The sequence below is a fragment of the Amblyomma mixtum genome, chromosome 6 (assembly GCF_055824585.1).
Source record: "Amblyomma mixtum isolate Tamu chromosome 6, ASM5582458v1, whole genome shotgun sequence".
Lineage (NCBI taxonomy): Eukaryota > Metazoa > Arthropoda > Arachnida > Ixodida > Ixodidae > Amblyomma > Amblyomma mixtum.
In genome coordinates, this window is record NC_143017.1 from 148009516 (window position 1) to 148028762 (window position 19247).

Here is a 19247-nt window from a genome sequence, read left to right on the forward strand (position 1 = left end):
AGCTGGAGGACATGAACTGTGCATTGAAAAGCGGCACGGTATGACAGGACCTGGCTACAGGAGGTGTCGTAATGGAGAGCTCTGGATTAGTTTCAACCATCTGAGCGTATATGACGTACAGCAATATCGCATTGCATGTGGGCATCTGCCTCCAAAATTCAGCTGCTGCAGCCAGGATTCTATTTTATCACCTTGGGCCAAGCATGATCTCATATGGTATGTAGGATACAATGTCCCAAAGATGCACGCGGTCTACGAAAGAATCCATATGATATTAGAGTGCTCCAGATTAATTGCTACCACCTGGTGTTCTTTTAACATGCATAGCACATGCTTGCTTGCATTTCGATCTTGTCAATATGTGTCTTCCAAGGTTTCAAGACTGTGCACAGAAGGCAAGACGTAAAAGGACCAAACACGACTGGAGTTCACATAAAAATTCCTAGGCCACATTTATTCACACAGGTTAGAACGGCACACGTGGACAGCTCACTGCTTGCAGAAAGCCACTGTGCGCATTCTTCGCCAGCAGACACTGCTGTAACAATTTGGTAGAAAAAACAGTTCCAGCATGGGACAACGCTGGCATTTGCCGCCCTTGCCACCATCCTAGCCAAACATGTGCATTAGGCTGAAACATGAAACAGAGGCACTGATTTCGGGGAAAATGGCCACAGAGGCCGAAATGCAAAGCAAAAGATGCCAAGCCTTGGCAAGTTACCAGTAGCTTGTTACAGTCGTGGGTGCAGAGTCCAGATACTGCTTCATTTCTTCACAATGCTCAACACAAAACAAATTAGCCTGTGCACATAACCACAAGTTTAAAGTATATGTGCCACTAAATAGTGGACATGTCAGAAAGAGACAGCATGTTCAACAGCCACCACGTCTTTGTGGAGTGCATTCCAGTTTCAACAACATATTCCATCACACGCCTTGCAATGAACAGTATCTATGCACCAGAACACAGGGATGTACAAAAACTGCTGCCTACAACCAAACCACCTTCAATAGTAAAAGAGCATTCCCCATCTGAACTCTTATCCCTTTCCCTTAAATTCCAGCTGATGCCAACAACAATGCACTGGCATTCAAAATACAAAACATGCATGTAACTACAACAACAACAAAAAAAGACCCCTTTCAGATTGCTAAACTTTCAATTATTACACAGAATGTTCCCACACAAAAGAACCAATAAAGTGAAGGTTTCTTAGCGAATTTGAGAACAATATATAGTTTTCTTTTTGTTTGTGCACATATAAGAAAAGATATAGAGACGAGAAAAGGCATTGCAGAGCAAGGGCCGTTTGCAAAGCAACTTGTACCTTAGGGTTAGATATATATGGAACACAAACCCACTACCTGAAGCTGCTGGCATGCCGACAATTCGGGAACAAAGCATTTCAACGCAAGAACACTTGCACCTAAGTGTAGTGCATTTAACAAATCCTAACAGGTGGCTCGCCAGCGAAATTTGGCATGGAATTCTCTGATCGCTATTGAAACAGTGACCACTTTTCTATCAAACCAATACAAGTAAAAAAAATCAGTCAGTATAACTTCAGCCTTATAGAAAACACTAAGAAGCGACAAGTATATATCCTTGAGCCCATCTCGGCAATTTAAAAGGTGTGGCAGAAATGCAAAAGCAATCTACCAGTTCAACAATTTTTGTTGTTTTGCATTTACATTCAGCGCTACTACAAATCCAAATATGCGCACATGTTTCAGGCAGCATGGTTTAGAAGAAATTTTTCTTCAGGGCAACATTCTTTGATCATACAAGGTACATGGAGAAAAAGCATGGCGCAGCAGACCATAAGCATTTTGCTTTAAATTTCGAACAATGCACTCGAAAGCACTGCAAAACAAAACAGCAAGCAATGTCTTTGAAATCAAACAGCAAAGACCAAAACAGCTGGTGTCAAGCTTGCTTCGAGCTGAAAATGGCCCATATTTGTTCCCCTCACAGTCGCTGGCTTGAGGCACATTGAGAAAGCAAAAAAGTGTACAAACGTCTAAGAAACAGGGGCGCACAAAAAAGGTGCTTGCAGAGCTCCCAGTCGTGGCAAAGTTACCAAAGGACAAACTTTTTGGACATCACACCAGCACCCAAGTTGCCTGTGTCCAGCAGCTTCACACCCCATGTCCTGCCTGTGACGAGCACAAATAACAAGTCCAGACTCTCGCCTCTTTAACGGCGTGTGTCGATGCACGTTGCATGCATCCTCCCTTAAGCTGCTCAGGCACACGAGGCTCAGAAAAAGGAGTGTTGTGGCTAGAGGGTGGCAAGTTGGGCATGACCGTGGGGGCCCACGGCCTTTCCAGTGGGAGGGAAGCCGGCGACAAGAAAGGTGCTTGGAAACGTCCTCGTGATGGCGGCACGTGGCGAGGGAGGTACTCCAACAACGGCCTTGCTTGCAAGCTCCCTCAGAGTGGGCCGGCCAGAGGATGCTGCTTTTCCCCAATGGGCACACCCCGGCGAGGCATGCGCGGCGCACTCACTAGGACCGCTCCTTGTCCGAAGCCACGCCGTTCTGCAGCGAGGTCTTTGTGGGCCTGAGAGTCTTTTGCAGGACGTGAGCATCTGCCGGCTCTATCCTCTTGTAGTAGTGCTCCTTGGTCTCGACAATCTTGAAGCCAAACTTTGTGTAAAACTCAATCGCACTTTCGTTGTTCACTTGGACGTGCCTGCATGACGGAACGAGACAGCAAAAGCCATGGTCAGGGAACCACTGTGTGGCGCAAACGGCCCACCGCCACAGGCACCTCACATCACACAGCACCACACAAATGAAGGCCGCTGAAGACGCCCACGACACGCCTTCATTCTACTGGCACCAAGTGAGTCTAACCAAAAATGCAAAAGCAAAGACAACTGTGGACACTTTGGAATCAGTAGGTGTTCTTGCAATGCTCCCAACATTATAAAATATGACACCTCACAGACTCTACCATGGCATGCCCCAATCTGCCTTGTGAACCAACATGCTCCTGTAAAGAGGGATGTCTCGTCAAATACGATTCCAAGCTGCTGGCATCAGATAAGAGGCAGAATTTTGAATAAGCCAACTAGCCATTAAAGACTTATACTCCTTATTTGAAGGAGGGTAGAAGACCTCTCAAGTGTCCCTAAACAAAATAGCTGTTCCTCTGGCAGTGAAGGGCAAGCTGCATTTGGTTCAAGCTGTCACTGGCAGGTGCACTGCCAAGTCAGCATGCTTTGCACTGACAAGCAGCAAACCAGGTGCAAGTTTTGGAAGTGCACCCAGCATCCACTGCACTCAGTCTTTCAGACAGACAGGTGCAATTACCTTTCTTAGCATCTATATACAATACACGATCTTGTGCTTAGAGACCACACATTATACACACAAAGGCTGTAGTGCACTGCATTTATGTTAGACATTTATGGTAGGTCTACCATCTGCTACCTTGTAATACTCTGGTTTGGTTCATGGGGTTTAACACCCAAAGTGACCCAGGCTACGAGGGATGCTGCAGTGGAAGGCTTTGGATAATTTCGACCACCTGGGGTTCTCTAAAGTGCAGACATCGCACAGCACACGGGCACCTTTTGTGTTTCTTGTCCATTGAAACGAAGACAAGATACATTTTGTCCTGATTGGCACCTGACTGATACCGATGCTTTGAACCGAATATCATTTGAGTCAATAGAACACCATGAAGGCATTCTGGACTGTCAAATATCTTCATGACTCAAACATGTGCACCCCCCTTTTGCAGCATCTTTGCAGTCATGAAGTTTAAAAACGCAGCTGCTATAAAACATCTCAGGCTTCAGCTTTCGTTCCCTCCATAGTTCGCCTGCACAATAGCAGCCATGCTCAATGCACACAGATTCCATTAGAGGTGCGCCCATTTAGTCATCATTCATATTTGCGAAACCCCAGACATAAGTTGAAAGCACATGTAGTGAGCCAACAGACGACATACACGTTTGTTTCCTTCCTCTGTGATGCAGACACTAAGTTGGCCATGAACAACCTATGTGGCCACACAATACCATATTTACTTGCGTAATTTGTGCACCCCTAATTTATTAATTGGATTTAAAAAAAAATTTTTACTCTCATATTTTGTGCTGCCTGCTGCGCAAGCACGCCAGCAATGCATGTGGGTGCACGCAGGGCAATCACAGACTGTAACTACTTAATCGCTGGCTGTTCTGTGCAAGTAATTACTTAATTCAAGCAACTGAATACTTTAAGTAATTGAAAAGGACGACAGGTGTCTAGTTCATAGCAGGACTTTTAAACATGCTTCACTTAAAAAAGAAAAGTACTTGATGTCTGTACATAATTTCTGTTACTATTCGCCAAGTGTTTCTTGCAGTTTAGTTTTCCAATTCAATAACTGCTCGCAGTAAAAATTGACATTCTGGCTCTTACTGGCTATGAAGATATTTGTTCAGCAGCAAAAGACGTATCAGCGGGAAATTGAGAAATTCGTTTTAAAAATCTTTCTGCCAGCTGATTCATACTCGTTACATCCTTACCGAAGAATTGATTGCCACCGTTTTGAAGTGAATGGCAGTGTAGTGTAGCCTCAGAGATCCGTTCCCAAAAAACAGGTGACGATACACATATCTTTACTAGAGAAGTTGGCCAATGATGGCAGCGACTGTACTCCATTTTTTTTTCTAGGTTATAAAAGTTTTCGGTGACAACATTCTCTGTGATTAGAATGTGGTACCCTACCGATACTGGCCAGCTTCTATTTGCACTCAGTACGTCTTTAAGAAAACGAAACCTATGCATATATGTGGTACCTTTCACTTCACGGTGCTGAATTTTTCGACGACTTTTGGAAATGGAATTGAACACAGCACAGTAGTCGATGGCAGCATAAGTCTTGTATGACCGGAATTGCAAAGACGAGCATTGCACAACTCCCATGAATCAGAATGCTATTCAAAGTATCAACTGCCCCACTCAAATGCAGTTTCAACCTGTGTGTGTGGAAAGGATGCAAACCCACTTAAGCGACACGAAGTGCTCCTGTAGACGTGGAGAAAGCAAAAGCAAAATGGTGCCATGTCCAAATGAAACTGCCTATGCATGACGCCTGGAATTACCCTCGCACATTTATACAGATGTCAGAGTGAAAACTTTCATAGACATGCTTAACATTCCTCACGTGCACATACAAAGAATAATTAAGTACACGTACAGAAATATGCTGTCGAAGTTCCCATCTTTCTTGACATAATTTAGCACATGCTGAACCATGGTGGTGCCTGAAAAAAAAGGAGAGGTTCTTAATAAACAAGCAACTGGAAGGCCCTACAAGGTGATGGTAGTTGTGTTTTTGACAGGGACATTTAGGAAGTAACATTCAGAGACTCAATATAGAACCTCAAGCTGAAACTATTAATGAAAGGCATCGCTTTCAGAGTGTTGATGAGAGACCATAGCAAGACATGTAGAAATAAATATATAAATATTTTTTTTTACACTTACAGTTATGACTACTATCAGTGTAGAACAAGTCTGCCTTGAACATATACTAGTGCAAGCATGGTGTTCGTGACATGCTAACAACTCTGCCCACAGAGGATACCACTTTGAGCTTGTTAATGGCACTATCCAAAATGTCAAGCAGCACACTCAGTCATTTCACTTTTATTCATTTCACAAACTAGTGCTGCATGCAAAAAGAGTTTTCCCAGTATTTGAAAAATTTTAAGAGAAATGAGCTGCTGTTCAACAAATGTAATAATCCACTACGAGTAACACGTTCAATTGATGAAAGACTTTTTGACCAGCACACTTACCAATGCCTAACCTCCTGTATGGCGCAAGGCAGCCCAGAGTCATGATGTAAAGGCGCCTTGTGTTTTCCGATGTGTCAATCCGGCAGCAGACAGCGCCGACGACAATATCATTATAGTATGCTGGAAATGAAACGAGTATAACGCAAGTGAAATGCGACCTCCACGCGAAATAAGGAGGCAACCAGCACGCAAGTTCACCGTTTATGCTGCTAAGACGAGTAAAGCAGAATACTCACCTAATTTGGCAAGCTCTCCCGCTTCGAGAACGTCCTTGTAAAACTTGTCGTTGTAGCTGACCGGGAAAACTACCTGGTTTAACCTCTTCAACTGGTTGATGTTGTGCGGCGTGACGTCACCGAGTTCGATCCTACATCCCCTGCCGAAGAGAGGGACATTTGTTGGCATGCAAGTGTCACTAATCGCATCGCTTAATGCCGCGCCTAAAGCAATCTTCGTCCTGTGGGGATCACCGCCGCCGCTCACAGCTGAACTAGACGCTTGGAAATTTTTTCGCGCACAACCGAAGATAAGAAACTGCCCCTTAAAGACCAGAACACCTGCCTAGCTTCTACGAAAACAATGCTTCTTCGCCTGACCAATTTACAACCACGTGAATTACGGCACCGGCGCCGGGAGTGGAACAAACAAAAAGACGTAAACGATGATCGGTAGCTTATTTTTCGTTTCAATTAAGCCTAACGCTAACGCAAGGCGCCAACGCAAATGCCGCGGTTGAACTGACGCCCATTAAGCTTGAGGACAGCTCACATTAGGAGTACTGCCGAATCTTTCGACGCTTTATTATACGAAAAAAAAAAAAAATTACACAACCGTTTTTGGTACTGCGCGCAGCGTTCTTAAAGGGAGACAGCATGAGCGTGAGTGCACCTTTTGTGTAACGCCGGGCGTCAGCCAGTCAATTCTGTAACTTCGTGATACAAAGCAATATTACTAAAACATACTCACCTCGACTTTGTCATTTTAATTCATTAAACGTGACGATTTAGGTTTGAAAGAACCCAAGCAACCTAACACTCGCGCCAACATCCAGCAGCATGTGAAGTAATCCAGCGGAAGCTGGCGGAAGTTCACAACGCTGAGCATAACAGAGCCTCAGTATAACATTATATCGAATGTCTTTAGAAATTAACTCGACAAAGTGAAGCAACTTTTTTGTTAAGTATTTTGAGTAAAATAGCAGTAAGATTGCAAATTTCGAGCACGAAGTGAAAGTAAGATTTGCTTTCGTCACTAACATGGTCATGTGATTCTCTCACTTGCAGCCGGCAGTAGCGAGCAGCGGTTTGCGGTAGGTGTTTCTCTGCAGTGGGTTACGCTCATTTTCTTTAGCTGATATCGGGCCTGTGTTTTGCGTTCCTTGCCTAACACTTGTTATACTTGTTTGTTTCGCATACTCCTTTGGTTAAGCGTCGTTTACTGAAGCCGGACTCTCATTATCCCATTGGTTGCGGACCCCTGCATTGACCGATTGTGAATGCACAAACAGGGGGAGCATTTTAGCTAGTCTTTGCTTCTCTGTGCCTGCGCAAAAAGCCTCTCAGGTACAGGCGAATAGATCTAGGTTAGTCAGGCCTCACCGAATCATTGTAGAGAGCGGAAATCCACCGGAATTCCTAGCGGAGTGCTGGTTCCGTTATCGTTATTATGGTGCTGTGGCTCGATCCTTGGCAGAAAGTGGTTACTTCGGCCCGTTCCACGCCCCCTTCTTGCGAAAAGGAGCACAGGTGTTACATAAAGCAAGTTAGGTGTACTGGCGGCATATTTACTGGCTGCAAGCTCGGTTCGGGCGTAGTGCACGCGACATCAACGTTACTTAAACCGCGGGCCCTCTAGTCATGTGACGCGCGACTCTGAACTCTGCGGTGCTGCGGGCACGCTTGGTGCTACGATTGCCCGGCAAATTATGCGTCCTCTAATGGGTCCGCCTGCGGAATCTTGTTAACGGTACTGAAAGAGAGTGGAAGAAAGCGTTTGGACAGAAACTTTAGATTACTTGGCATTGCTGCGCATGTGACAACTGATTATGAACTCGTGACTTTTTTTCAGCGATCGGCTGCTGACCTGAAGAAGTCAAAATGTCGCTACCAAAGATCAAGAATGTGGAAAAAGAGTCTAATCTCGGATATGTGTATGCAGTTTCCGGCCCCGGTAAGCAGTACGCTTCTGGTTTATGCTCCTTAAACAAAAATCGCGCCTCACAAAGTGCCATCGCAGCTATGTTGACAAACAGGTTTTAAAAGAAAGTTGTGCTTATTACCTTTCATATTCGCGTTCTCTGTGCTCGTAGAACTAAGGTGGATACTTTTTCAGTCGTTACAGCGGAACGGATGGCCGGAACTGCCATGTACGAGCTCGTGCGCGTCGGTCACGAAGAACTGGTTGGTGAAATCATCAAGCTTGAAGGAGATATGGCCACCATTCAAGTCTACGAAGAGACTTGTGTCCTTTTTGTTCTCTGGTTGCCTGAAGCTACATGCTTGCTTAGTCAGAATCTTACGTACTCCCCAACTTTGCAGGATATGAGGGTTCCTACCATTTTCATTTGTGGCTCCTTAGCAATTGCGTATGTTGGACAGAATGTTTTTGGTGATTGCTCGCTACCATCTTGTTTCTTCCATTTGTGACTGGACCTGTGAGAGGTATTATGGAAGGGTCGCTGCTATAGTCTGTCATCCCACAATCGTGATGCATACATGCTGAAGCTGTCGTCAGCAGTTGTGAAACAAACTAGTAGAGTAGACCGCCTTTCTTTTAAACTGTAGTTGTGAGCACGAATTCAGCAGGGCTCTATATGTTCTATCAGGTAAATGACAATTGCCTACTGTTTTGTACAGGTAAAGCCTTAAAGGGACAGTGAGGAGAGCACTATTAATATTTTTTTTTTATAGCGAAATCCGATAGTACGGCATTTCATGGCTTTATTGCCACTTGGCCGGCAGCGAAAGATGCATTTATTTCCAAGAAATTTGGATTCGAAGTTGAAAAAGTTTTTCCCGCCGCTCTGATTCAAACTTGGGATTCTCCTATGACGACACAGGACTAAGTGACGAGAAACATGACGTGACATGACGTAACGTAGACTCCGTGATTTCTGGCGGCCAGCATAGCGGCCCAGCAGCAGCCGAAAAGAAAGCTACCGCCGGCCGCACGTTGAAGGCATCTATCGGCTATTGCGGCCGTCGCTACAGTCGCTTCGCTTACGTTTGCACTGCCGTTTTGCCAGTGTTACGATGGATCTTGTTCTCGAAGTCGTCAGCGAAGTTCTCGCAAATAGACACCTTTAGCATACCGTGTACCTTGTTACCGCTAGCGGAATACCGGGAGCCCGCCTGCTGCCGGCGAGCAGGCGCTGATTGGTTCCGATGCTTCAGGCGCGCGCGTAGCTGCCGTGAACGTGGCGCCATCTAACGACGTCAAGGAGATTTGCGCATGCATTGGCTGCGCCTCAGTGATTTGTGGCTTCTCGGGTCCTAGAGTTCCTAGAACCATTGGTTCTAGCAACACTGCTTTGTCCTATGACGTCATCACGCTTGTACTTGCGAGTTTGGCCTGTGGCGGCGATACCTGTATTTTGGTTCTTGCTCTTTTCTACGTTACAAGAGCTTTGTTGTCAGTATGAGTGGCGTTTTTGTAATCAGGAGCGGGCATTCTGTCGATACAAGCCAACTTCAATTTCTCCTCAGTGTCCCTTTAAGAACAGTTTTAAATAGACCTTGCCAGTGCATTTCCGACACAGCGTGATGGAGCCAGAGAAGTGAATGGGCAATAGTAGACTTGCTGACTCTTCATTGTGCCTGAGCATGGCATAGAATGCAAGAGCATTGTCAAAACTGTTGAAAAGTGCACTCTTACTTGCAACTAAAACTAGGAAGAAATATTCCCATCAGTCAGCTTTTTAGCAACAGATTCTTAGGTTGGTAGAGACCCGGGATGTTTCTTGAGAACTCCTTGACAGCCGGAACCAGCTGGAGTCACTGTGGGCGACCCTGTGCTGCGAACAGGCAAGCCCCTCTCTGTGGAGCTGGGCCCTGGCATCATGAACAACATTTTTGACGGCATTCAGCGGCCTCTGCGAGAGATCCACTCCCTTTCCCACAGCATCTACCTGCCCAAGGGAGTCAGCACTCCGGCCCTGAGGCGGGATGTACACTGGGAGTTCAAGCCCACCAACTTCAAGGTGAATCAAAGCTCCTGCTCAACATTTCTGTTGAATTATTTTGCACCTGCAGAATCAGTGTTGGCCTACACAAAGCCTGCATTTGTTTTGAATTGCGGAACACCTGCTTTTAATTCAGTACATGTTTATACAGGTTCGGCCAGAACATTACGGAGCACGCTTTGGCATTCAAAATTTTCTCCCGAGTTTCGTCGTGAAAATATTGTGGTTTCTTGGGGTCATATGCAAGCACACCGCCAGCATGTTATCATCTGTATGAAGTGCATCTTAATTTTTTCTAGCTATAACTCGAGAATAGTTTTGTCCTTTGAAGGCCTGCTCCATAATGTTATGGATGTTACTTCACACCCAGAGTAAAGTTTATTGAATGCAATATTAGCGAGAAATCTTAATTATCAGTGCAGTCTTTGCATGCATCTTGGATTAGGTAGCAGTCTAGTTTTATGCATCATTGAATCTCGAGCGATGTGCCCTTGATACAAAAAAAAATTTAGTTTTGGGGAAAGGAAAGACAGGCTCTTTCTTCTCAATGGACACCTCAGAGAAATTAAATTGCATAACTGTATTTCTCCAATAGTGTAGCCTAATTCTAGGTGATAAAACTACACAGTACTTCACTGAATGCAGCAATGTGCCATGGACACATAGAAGTTAAATTTTTTTGGCAAAGCCGCATTCCATAAACTTAGAATGGCGAGTGTACACCACATTTGTGGTAAAGCATTACTCTTGTTACGAAATTGCCACAAGCTTCTGGTGGGTCATGGAAATGAGCTGCCAATGGACCACGCAGTTGCATATTTTCATAGGAGCAGATAATGTGACCCATATTAAAATACAAAATTAATCTGTGGGACTATGGCAAAATGCACGCAGTCAAGCTCACTGTTTTGAGACGGTTGCTGCGTTCACTGGATAAAATGAAGAAACGTGTAAGTTATGGCAGGAGTACTACTGAAGTTATTTGAAGCAAAAATAACTGGTAGGCTTACTGCACTTTGAGTTTATGTACAAACTTGTGTACGTTGCACCTGTTTAATATTGCTGAAAAAAAAAACGCAAACAAAAATGCAACTATTGCAGTTTGTGCATCCTGAAATACAATGAGCTGCACATTTATGCTTTCATCGGATAAATTTTTCTATTCCGGACCACTTATTGAAATGTTTGCAGTCACATTACTCACGGAGGCCAAACTCGTAGGTTGCTTTTGTACAATAACCTGCATAAATTTTGACAGTGTTTGGCATCGGTGCTTGTCAGGTTCATGGTATGTACAAATAGAAAACAACCATTGTCTGCGAGACTCGTGGAGGAAGGAAGAGACAGGAGAGGCCCCATGTATTCCAGATGCATTGCAAAAGGCGTGGCGAAAGTTGCGCGTCATTCCTAAGCCTACGTACAGGGCAGATAGCATCAGTAGTGTCATTGTTGCTAAGGGGCAGTGTGGTGGCCAGCATGCACTGGCCTCCATGGGCAACAGAGGTGCACGGGACAGGGGGGGAGCTGCATCTTCCAAATCTGGGGAGGCTTGATGAATAGTTGCGTCACGGCCCCTTGTATAATTTTTCATTCCTTCATGGCAAGACTGGTCTTAAAAGTTGCCTTAACTAGCCATAAGGAGTGGTGGTACCATCTGTCAGGAATGGAAGAGTCTAGTCGTTCGAGAAGCAGCATGGGTGGTGGTTCTGCAGGTTGAGCAGGTGCCGTGTTTCTGTTTAATGCAGTATGCACTGAATCAATCTAACAGCATTAAATATTACCTACTAATCTCATCCACTCCTAGCATTAGGCAACACTGCACCATGCGGCCAGCTGAGATTGCTTTTCTTATGAACAGCCTTGCAATGATGGTGGTTTTCAGATCTGGTCCACAAAGCAGGAGAGTGTTGTTGTCAAATAATTGCTTTGTTTTTATTGTCTTACTTGAACATTTCCTCCCATCTGGCAGGTTGGAAGCCATGTGACCGGTGGAGACATTTATGGCTTGGTTCAGGAGAACACTCTTCTCCAGCATAAGATCATGCTGCCTCCCAAGGCAAAGGGCACCATCACCTACATTGCTGAGCCCGGAAATTACACTGTGGCTGTAAGTGCTTTTTCTAAATTGAGTAATGTGCCGATTGCTGGTTGTTCTTGGTTAGTTACATCAAATAGTCAGATGCAGGCTGTGTTAACGGTACTTCACTTCTCTTGCAAAGGGGTGTTTCATCTCACTGAAATGAGGGGCAAGTGTGCATTTTACGCAGTGTTCGACACCAAACTATGCTTTGATTCACTCAACCACGACCATACTCTGCCAGATTTAGAAAGCTTTACTGACCATTGTACGTAATCTACTGTCAGCACTTTGTGTAGTGTCAATACATGCGAAATCTTGACTTGAACTGTAAAGTTGAATTTCTTTGGAGGAGAAATTCTAGAGGCCCGTGTACTGTGCGATGTCAGTGCACGTTAAAGAACCCTAGGTGGTCGAAATTTCCGGAGCTCTCCACTACGGCGTCTCTCATAGCCTTAGTCGCTTTGGGACGTTAAACCCCATAAACCAACCAACCAAAATTTAGTCTCTAGGCTTTGTTATTAACAGATGGCCTGGGTTTCATTGTGACTCATTGTGAAATAGGGTATTCATTTACCAGGCAGCTAGTAACCAACTGCGCAGTTTAGTAAACACATGGCGCTACTTTTTCAGGGTCTTGGAATTTGTTTGTGGATGATGTGTGAAGTGTGTTTTGTGGTGTGGCCTTACAACCTTGTTGTCTTTTCAGGACAAGGTGCTCGAGACCGAATTTGATGGAGAGAAGAGTAGCTACACAATGATGCAGGTGTGGCCGGTCCGTACCATGCGGCCTGTTACGGACAAGCTGGCTGCCAACCATCCACTACTGACAGGACAACGAGTACTCGATGCCTTGTTTCCGTAAGGAATTTATTTCATTCTTGGTGGTGTTCATAGCTCCGGAAAATTCCATGTATCCGTTTCACTGTTTATATTCAAAACTTTGCACACAAAATGAATGACAGGTTGTGCAACATTCAGGACACTAGTTCAAAATCAGAAGAGGTTGAACGCATCTTGAAACGCGACCCTTGTTTTATCATGATGGGGTGGGCACCCAGAGAGCCTAAACATTTGTCTCATGAGACACAGAGTGAATTCATCACCAAACGAATTATGTTGACTCCAGGGACAAAGGCATCTTCCAACACGTGACAGATTTTTTAATCTAATCTTCTTGCTTGACTTTTAGAGAAATGAGTTTGGGAAACTTTGATAGATTTCCTAGCAAGCAGTCAATAGCTGTGACTTTTATAGCATTGGAAGCATAATTCTTTCAGTCACTCTGTAATTTAAATTCTGACTCGTGCAGTACATTTGTGACACACATTGTTGTACGTATAACCCCTCTTGTTTTCGCCTTCTCTTCTAGGTGTGTCCAGGGAGGCACGACTGCCATTCCTGGTGCCTTTGGATGTGGGAAAACCTGCATATCACAAGCCCTCTCCAAGTATTCCAACAGCAATGTCATTGTATATGTAGGTTGTGGAGAGCGTGGCAATGAGATGTCTGAAGTGCTCAGGGACTTCCCTGAGGTAAGCTCGCCTGCCAAAGTTGTCCGTTCCTTTCATTGTGCAGTGCTTGACCTGATCCCATGTGGGTCTCACATGTGTAGCTTTGCTTGCATGTAAGCATAGTTGACAATACAATGGTGATGGCGGACAGATTACTAGGAGCATATTTAGTCAAACCTGTAAAGTTTGGCTAAGAGAGTTGAGTGATGAATCTTAGCCAGGGGCCTGCATTGTATTGGCTCACTGCATAGTATTTGCATATCTAAACTTGCTGGTGTTTATGCTTGTGCTTAGCGCCGCTTTCATGAGGCTGCTGAACAAAACTTTTGCCACCAAGATTCTTGGCCCAAGTGTAGCATTGAGTGTGACCAAAATAATGTTTTTCTTAATAGGACAGCAATTACCATATTATAATAATTATAATAATAAGTTATAAGTAAAACCTCGTTACAAGAGACACTCAAGGACCCAGGAAAGATGTCTGTTGTAACTGAGGTCTCTTGTAACCAAAATTATAAGAACACTGAAGAGTCGGACTCGATCAGTTTACTGTACATCAGCATTGAAGTGTGTTTAAACATATTACTCAGGATGGCCTAAAGACATCCTTCATAATAGTAGTTTGTTTTTTGTGACTGCAGATTGTATTAGCTTTCTTCCCATCTTCTGGAGGTAAACCTAGGGAGGTAAATTCTAGGGCACCCTTGGTTTGTTTGGTTCGGGGGCCTCTTTGCATCTAAGCTGTAATACCTGCACCTGCCATCGTTTTGTATAGTTTGCATGCTGCGACTCTTGGAACTTAAACGCAAGGCAGTGAAAGGTCTGCTTAGCGCCACTTCCATAGTTATCTACGGCAGTACTGCTGGTAGGCATATCCGCTTACAGCCTTGTACATGCACTGGGTTTGGCCAGGCACATGCTCATAAAAGCTTGGAAATTGCAGCCATCATATGAGAAATTTGCAAAGCGATGATTGTGTATTGTATACTTGGGTGATTGTACTGCAGAACTGTAAATTTCATATTTCTTTCATTTTATTGCATTTTTATATTCAGTAACCTTCAGGCACCGATGCTCAAGTTTGCTTGTGAATGTTAGCCAAGAGCCTAACCTGTGCAGTACTGCTGCTGCTACTTTGTTTCGTTTCAAAGTTGAGTTGTGTAGATTGTGTAGTGTGTGAAACTGTGCTTTGGCATTTTCTGGTACTGCCTCCTCAACTCTTTTCACCTTTGTTCCAGCTTAAAATTGAGAAGGACGGGAAGCAAGTGTCCATCATGGACCGCACGACATTGGTCGCAAACACATCGAACATGCCTGTGGCTGCCCGTGAGGCATCCATTTACACAGGTAGGACACTTGGACGCCACTCTTGGAGGTGTTTCTTTTTTTTTTGCAAAGCTTGACGTGTTTACATTTTTCCAAGGTTCAACCTAACGAAATCAGGAGATAGCTTTTGCACAGCCTGGTTGCATGGTCATACATGTACTTGGAGTACCTTGTCGGGATGTAAACTTTAATTTGTAGTTTGGCCTTACAAAAGTCTTTAAGTGCACTGATACCACCTGTGAAATGATTTGCGGAATGCAATAGAACCATGATTTTACATTTCTCTGTGCACTATTACAGACAGGTACTTCTGCAGCTTCCGTCTGTAATAGTGCACAGACGGGTACTTCTGCAGCTTCATGCCGCCGCGGTGGCTCAGTGGCTATGGTGCTCGGCTGCTGTCCCGAAAGACGCGGGTTCGATCCCGGCCGCAGCGGTTGAATTTCTTTGGAGGAGAAATTCGAGGCCCGTGTACTGTGCGATGTCAGTGCACGTTAAAGAACCCCAGGTGGTCGAAATTTCCGGAGCCCTCCACTACAGCGTCTCTCATAGCCTTAGTCGCTTTGGGACATTAAACCCCATAAAACCAAACCAAACCAAACCAAACTTCTGCACCTTCCATACAATTCCCATGCATGAAATGCAAGATTTTCTACTGTGTAATACATGCTCTTTCTGTTCTGTGGCTCCGTAAATTTAGAGAAAAAAAAGGCATGATTTTAAATAGGGTAGTGGTGAGTACATTGTATGGTGGATAGAGGACCTTCTTGCAGCACTTCCACTTTGCTGATCTCACCTGTTCTTCTTGCAGGCATCACGCTTTCGGAGTATTTCCGTGACATGGGGAACCATGTGGCCATGATGGCCGACTCCACCTCTCGTTGGGCCGAGGCATTGAGAGAAATCTCTGGGCGACTGGCTGAAATGCCAGCAGGTGAGTTTTTGAGTTTGTACTGTACGAGTGGTCTGGATGTAAAGCCTTGCCATGCAGTGATACGACTCGTGCTCAACACATCCTTCCATTATTCTGACGTGCCAATGCGCCCTGTATTTCAGTGCTAGCCACATTGCTTGCTTTGTGCCCGAACGCCCTTTGGTTCGTTTCTGGCCGCAGTGTGATGCCACTTGTGGGGAGCTAGGAATTACATTGGTGATGCAAGCTTCTATAATGGTTGGCGAGTGCTCCCTGTAAGTGGTGTGTCTCACAGAGAAAATGAGAACAAGAATTTGTTGCCGTTCACCCGTGGTTTTTCACTAGTGATTGTGCACTCTCTCTCACTGGATGTGTGGAGCAGGCTCAGTGGCTAATTGGAGATGAAGAAAGTGCTGTAGAAGAGGGCCTTAGGTATTTACCGAAACAATCTGATCTGTGACATTAAAATTGAGGAGGCATTGGTTGAGTGACCTGTGATCTTGCCCTGGCTGTGAGCAAAAGTGTGTGTATATGGTACCATGTTTACCCAAATGTAACGCGGCCACGATTTTAACACAAGGGTGAACTTTGCGGGCAGGAAATAAGAAACAAGAAGCACGCGAATATATAATGTGAGGGTAGCTTTTGCAGGCGTGAGACGTGAAAAAAAAAAGTACACCAGTTGCGCCAGCCTGCACTATTGCATTAAACCTGCTACATGCTGCTGCACAAATAGGGGATTTCTAATGAAATTGCACCAAGTTTACGTCAAAATACTACTATTCCAACAACCAGCAGCCGTGACGAATGCAAAGAAACAGATGGTACTGCCTAATTTACACAGGCTATCCCCTAATGTGTACTGCCATCAGTCTGCTTCCTTGTGCGGGCGTGTGACGAGAAAGATGATCGGCAGAATTTCACCTCATCCCATTTCACTTCCTAGCTTTTTACAGTCCACTATATTACCTAGCACATGGGGCGCGCGTTTTGCATATCTGCTTGGGTGGTGATGCCAACACTGCAAATGCACATGAAAAGAACAAATTGCTTTTAAGAGGCTCAAATAATGCAAAGTTTGGGTTTTGCTAGATTTATCGGGCTTTTGCGCAGCACTGTCATAGGCCCTATAAGGTAATGTAAGACTGCGAGAAGGTTTTGGACATGCTCCAGGTGATAACTCTATACCACGGACCGCATTCGTGCTCACTGTAACAGTACCCTCAACATCCAAGCTTTAAATTTGTTTGCACAATAAAACCACGTTAATTTGAAATTTCAGCATAGAAAGTCGGTTCGAACAAATGGGAGTTTTGACTAAATTTAGCCACTTCCAATGATGGGGTGGCCTTCTCCATGGGTTGGCACGCATGACCTCGAGCTTATGTCGTTTCCGGACGTTGTCTGCCACATGAGCTTGAATTAGTTGCTGTGGGAGGAAATCCAAACCGAGACTCTTCATTGCAAATGGTTTAGAGGAAGGAGCAAAAAAACAAATTCTTGAACAATTCTTGACGTTCTTGAGTTGGCTGCTATTGGATGTTTGAGGCTACAAGGGTCTTATGTTCAGTAATTCACATGTAATTAGTCTTGCATTTTTTTAGCTAGAAGTAATGTGTTCTGGCAATGCATCAGCCGCCTTTAGAATGTAACGCAAAGGAGCAATTTTGTAACAGTTTCCTTCAATACACTTAAAACTTAATCTCACTGTGGGATGTCGAGTGCATGAGGCATTGTGTGAGGTGAGTGCATGAGGCCTTAGGCATTGTTCTTCCGCTTTAATAGGTATTGCAATTGCAAGCAGCTGTGGTAGAATGGTGCAAAACAGGTGCAATAATGAGGACACAATGTGCACACTTTACAGTGGCAAGCAGTGCCACTTTCAAGAGTCATTTCAGCTGTAATATTTGACATGTCGTCTCGTGATAACTGCTCTCAACCTTGTAAGTAGCAGATTGAGTCAGTGTTGAAGGAACCGATGTTTGACGTGTTGTGAAGTAGTCCTGCTTAAACCCCCCTTCTTTTTTTATCTACCCGTGTGTCTCAGCGGTGCTGGCATTTGCTTGGTGGATACTAGTTTGTGGGCCTGATCCTAAGTGTTGCATCTTGAAAAACAAAACGCTTGTGTACTAAGATTTCTCTGTCTGCGCTGTAGAACCTCACATAGTTGAAACTAATCTAGAGCCCTCTTTTATCTTTTTCTGGCAATTGTTTGTTATAGCAACAGTGTGACAAACGTTCCCTGCAGCATCAGCTTCCCAGATTTCTTTGTATCGCACGATTTTCGTGTGATGGCCTGCGGCTTCCTAAACTGTTGAATAACTGCAGAAGGAAAGCGAGGTTGGTGGGAGTTGCATTCCAAGACCCTGCCTGAATGTTATGCTTTGCTTCTGTGTTTGCAGTTCATGCAGCTTATTCACTGTTCTTTCACACACTATTATCAGAAACTAGTGCTCTGCCAGTTTGCGAGATTTGGGTGTGCTTCCACACTGACCTGGTCCTTCTTTTTGTGAGGCAGATTCCGGTTACCCTGCCTACTTGGCTGCCCGATTGGCATCTTTCTACGAGCGGGCTGGCCGAGTCAAGTGCCTCGGAAACCCCGAGAGGGAAGGGAGTGTCACCATTGTGGGGGCGTGAGTAGACGTTTCCTCTGCTGCACTGTTAGCACCACAGCTGTCAGCTGTGATGTTTGCCTATCCTTCTTTTCTTACGGTGTGCATTATTTGTGGGCTTCTCCTCCATGGATTTGCCTGAATGAATAGCATCCTTCTTTTTTAGCTAGTGCAGATTGTACTGTAGATTTCGCTTTGAGTTTCCTTACATTTTTGGTTTTGCTGGTACATTGGAAGGTACAAGAGACTGGGTGCAGCTCATATAGTGTGTACATTTTTGTGCCGAGCACATGACATGGTGTCGCAATTTTCACCTACTTGCTGTTACTATCTGAACACTGTCTTCTCTTTTCACTTGGTAAAACATGCTGTTCAGGGCCCTTTCACTGCTGCTGGACGTTGCCCTTCCTGACTCGACACAAACACGAAGGAAAGTATGAAATTTGCAGGAACTTCAGAATAGGCTGAGCAAGAGCACTGCTGGATCTCCTTAGAGTTCACGTGTAACTTTACAGCAGTCTGGAGCGGTTGAAAAAGGCAGACCCCAAACTAGATGTCAGGACTCTGGAATATGCTTCACTGCAAAGCACAAGTCTTTGACCACCTGCAGTATGACTGCAGCTACGGTCTAGTGGTCTGAGTGTCGATCAGAAGTGCTGCTGGTTACCCAGTGGGCGCAAGCTTTCCCTGACCTAGTGTTTGGTTTCTCTGGAGTGAAATGCTTGGGAAAATGGGGGTTTTGAGGCCACCTCGTGCAGAACAAAAAAAAAGCATTATCTATGGCACTCCTTGTTTTACTGCCATTGTGCCATAGTGTGCAACTGT

The 19247-nt window shown here is 44.8% G+C and overlaps 2 protein-coding genes across 3 annotated transcripts in view; one reads left to right on the forward strand and one right to left on the reverse strand.

Moving 5' to 3' along the window:
* Positions 1-427: 427 nt before the first annotated feature.
* On the reverse strand, positions 428-6909 carry san (Probable N-acetyltransferase san). 2 transcript variants are annotated; one of them, XM_089549567.1, is made up of 5 exons: positions 6767-6909; positions 6037-6176; positions 5801-5920; positions 5197-5263; positions 428-2694 (listed from the first exon to the last, which is right to left on the reverse strand). In XM_089549567.1, the coding sequence occupies exons 1-5, from the start codon at positions 6778-6780 to the stop codon at positions 2508-2510; spliced, it is 528 nt and encodes a 175-aa protein (XP_089405693.1). In that variant the 5' UTR covers positions 6781-6909; the 3' UTR covers positions 428-2507. The 2 variants fall into 2 exon arrangements, with proteins under 2 accessions (XP_089405693.1, XP_089405694.1); XM_089549568.1 differs by having other exon boundaries at positions 6037-6167; positions 6767-6896.
* Positions 6910-6972: 63 nt separating this feature from the next.
* Positions 6973-19247, forward strand: part of LOC149340726 (V-type proton ATPase catalytic subunit A-like) — a 29213-nt gene continuing 16938 nt past the window's right edge. The window contains exons 1-10 of the mRNA XM_089549566.1: positions 6973-7109; positions 7868-7969; positions 8132-8260; positions 9787-9998; positions 11950-12087; positions 12767-12918; positions 13430-13592; positions 14810-14918; positions 15709-15831; positions 18329-18443. Of these exons, the coding sequence (XP_089405692.1) occupies positions 7897-7969; positions 8132-8260; positions 9787-9998; positions 11950-12087; positions 12767-12918; positions 13430-13592; positions 14810-14918; positions 15709-15831; positions 18329-18443 (1214 nt within the window). The 5' untranslated portion in view covers positions 6973-7109; positions 7868-7896. The remainder of the gene's footprint in view (positions 7110-7867; positions 7970-8131; positions 8261-9786; positions 9999-11949; positions 12088-12766; positions 12919-13429; positions 13593-14809; positions 14919-15708; positions 15832-18328; positions 18444-19247) is intronic.

Excerpts from the sequence above, each read along its gene's own strand:
- san (XM_089549567.1), bottom strand. Across the intron at positions 5,264-5,800 it reads ATACAGGAGGTTAGGCATTG|GCACCACCATGGTTCAGCAT; the intron begins GTAAGTGTGCTG and ends CTTTTTTTTCAG. Across the intron at positions 2,695-5,196 it reads AACTTCGACAGCATATTTCT|GCACGTCCAAGTGAACAACG; the intron begins GTACGTGTACTT and ends TCCGTCATGCAG.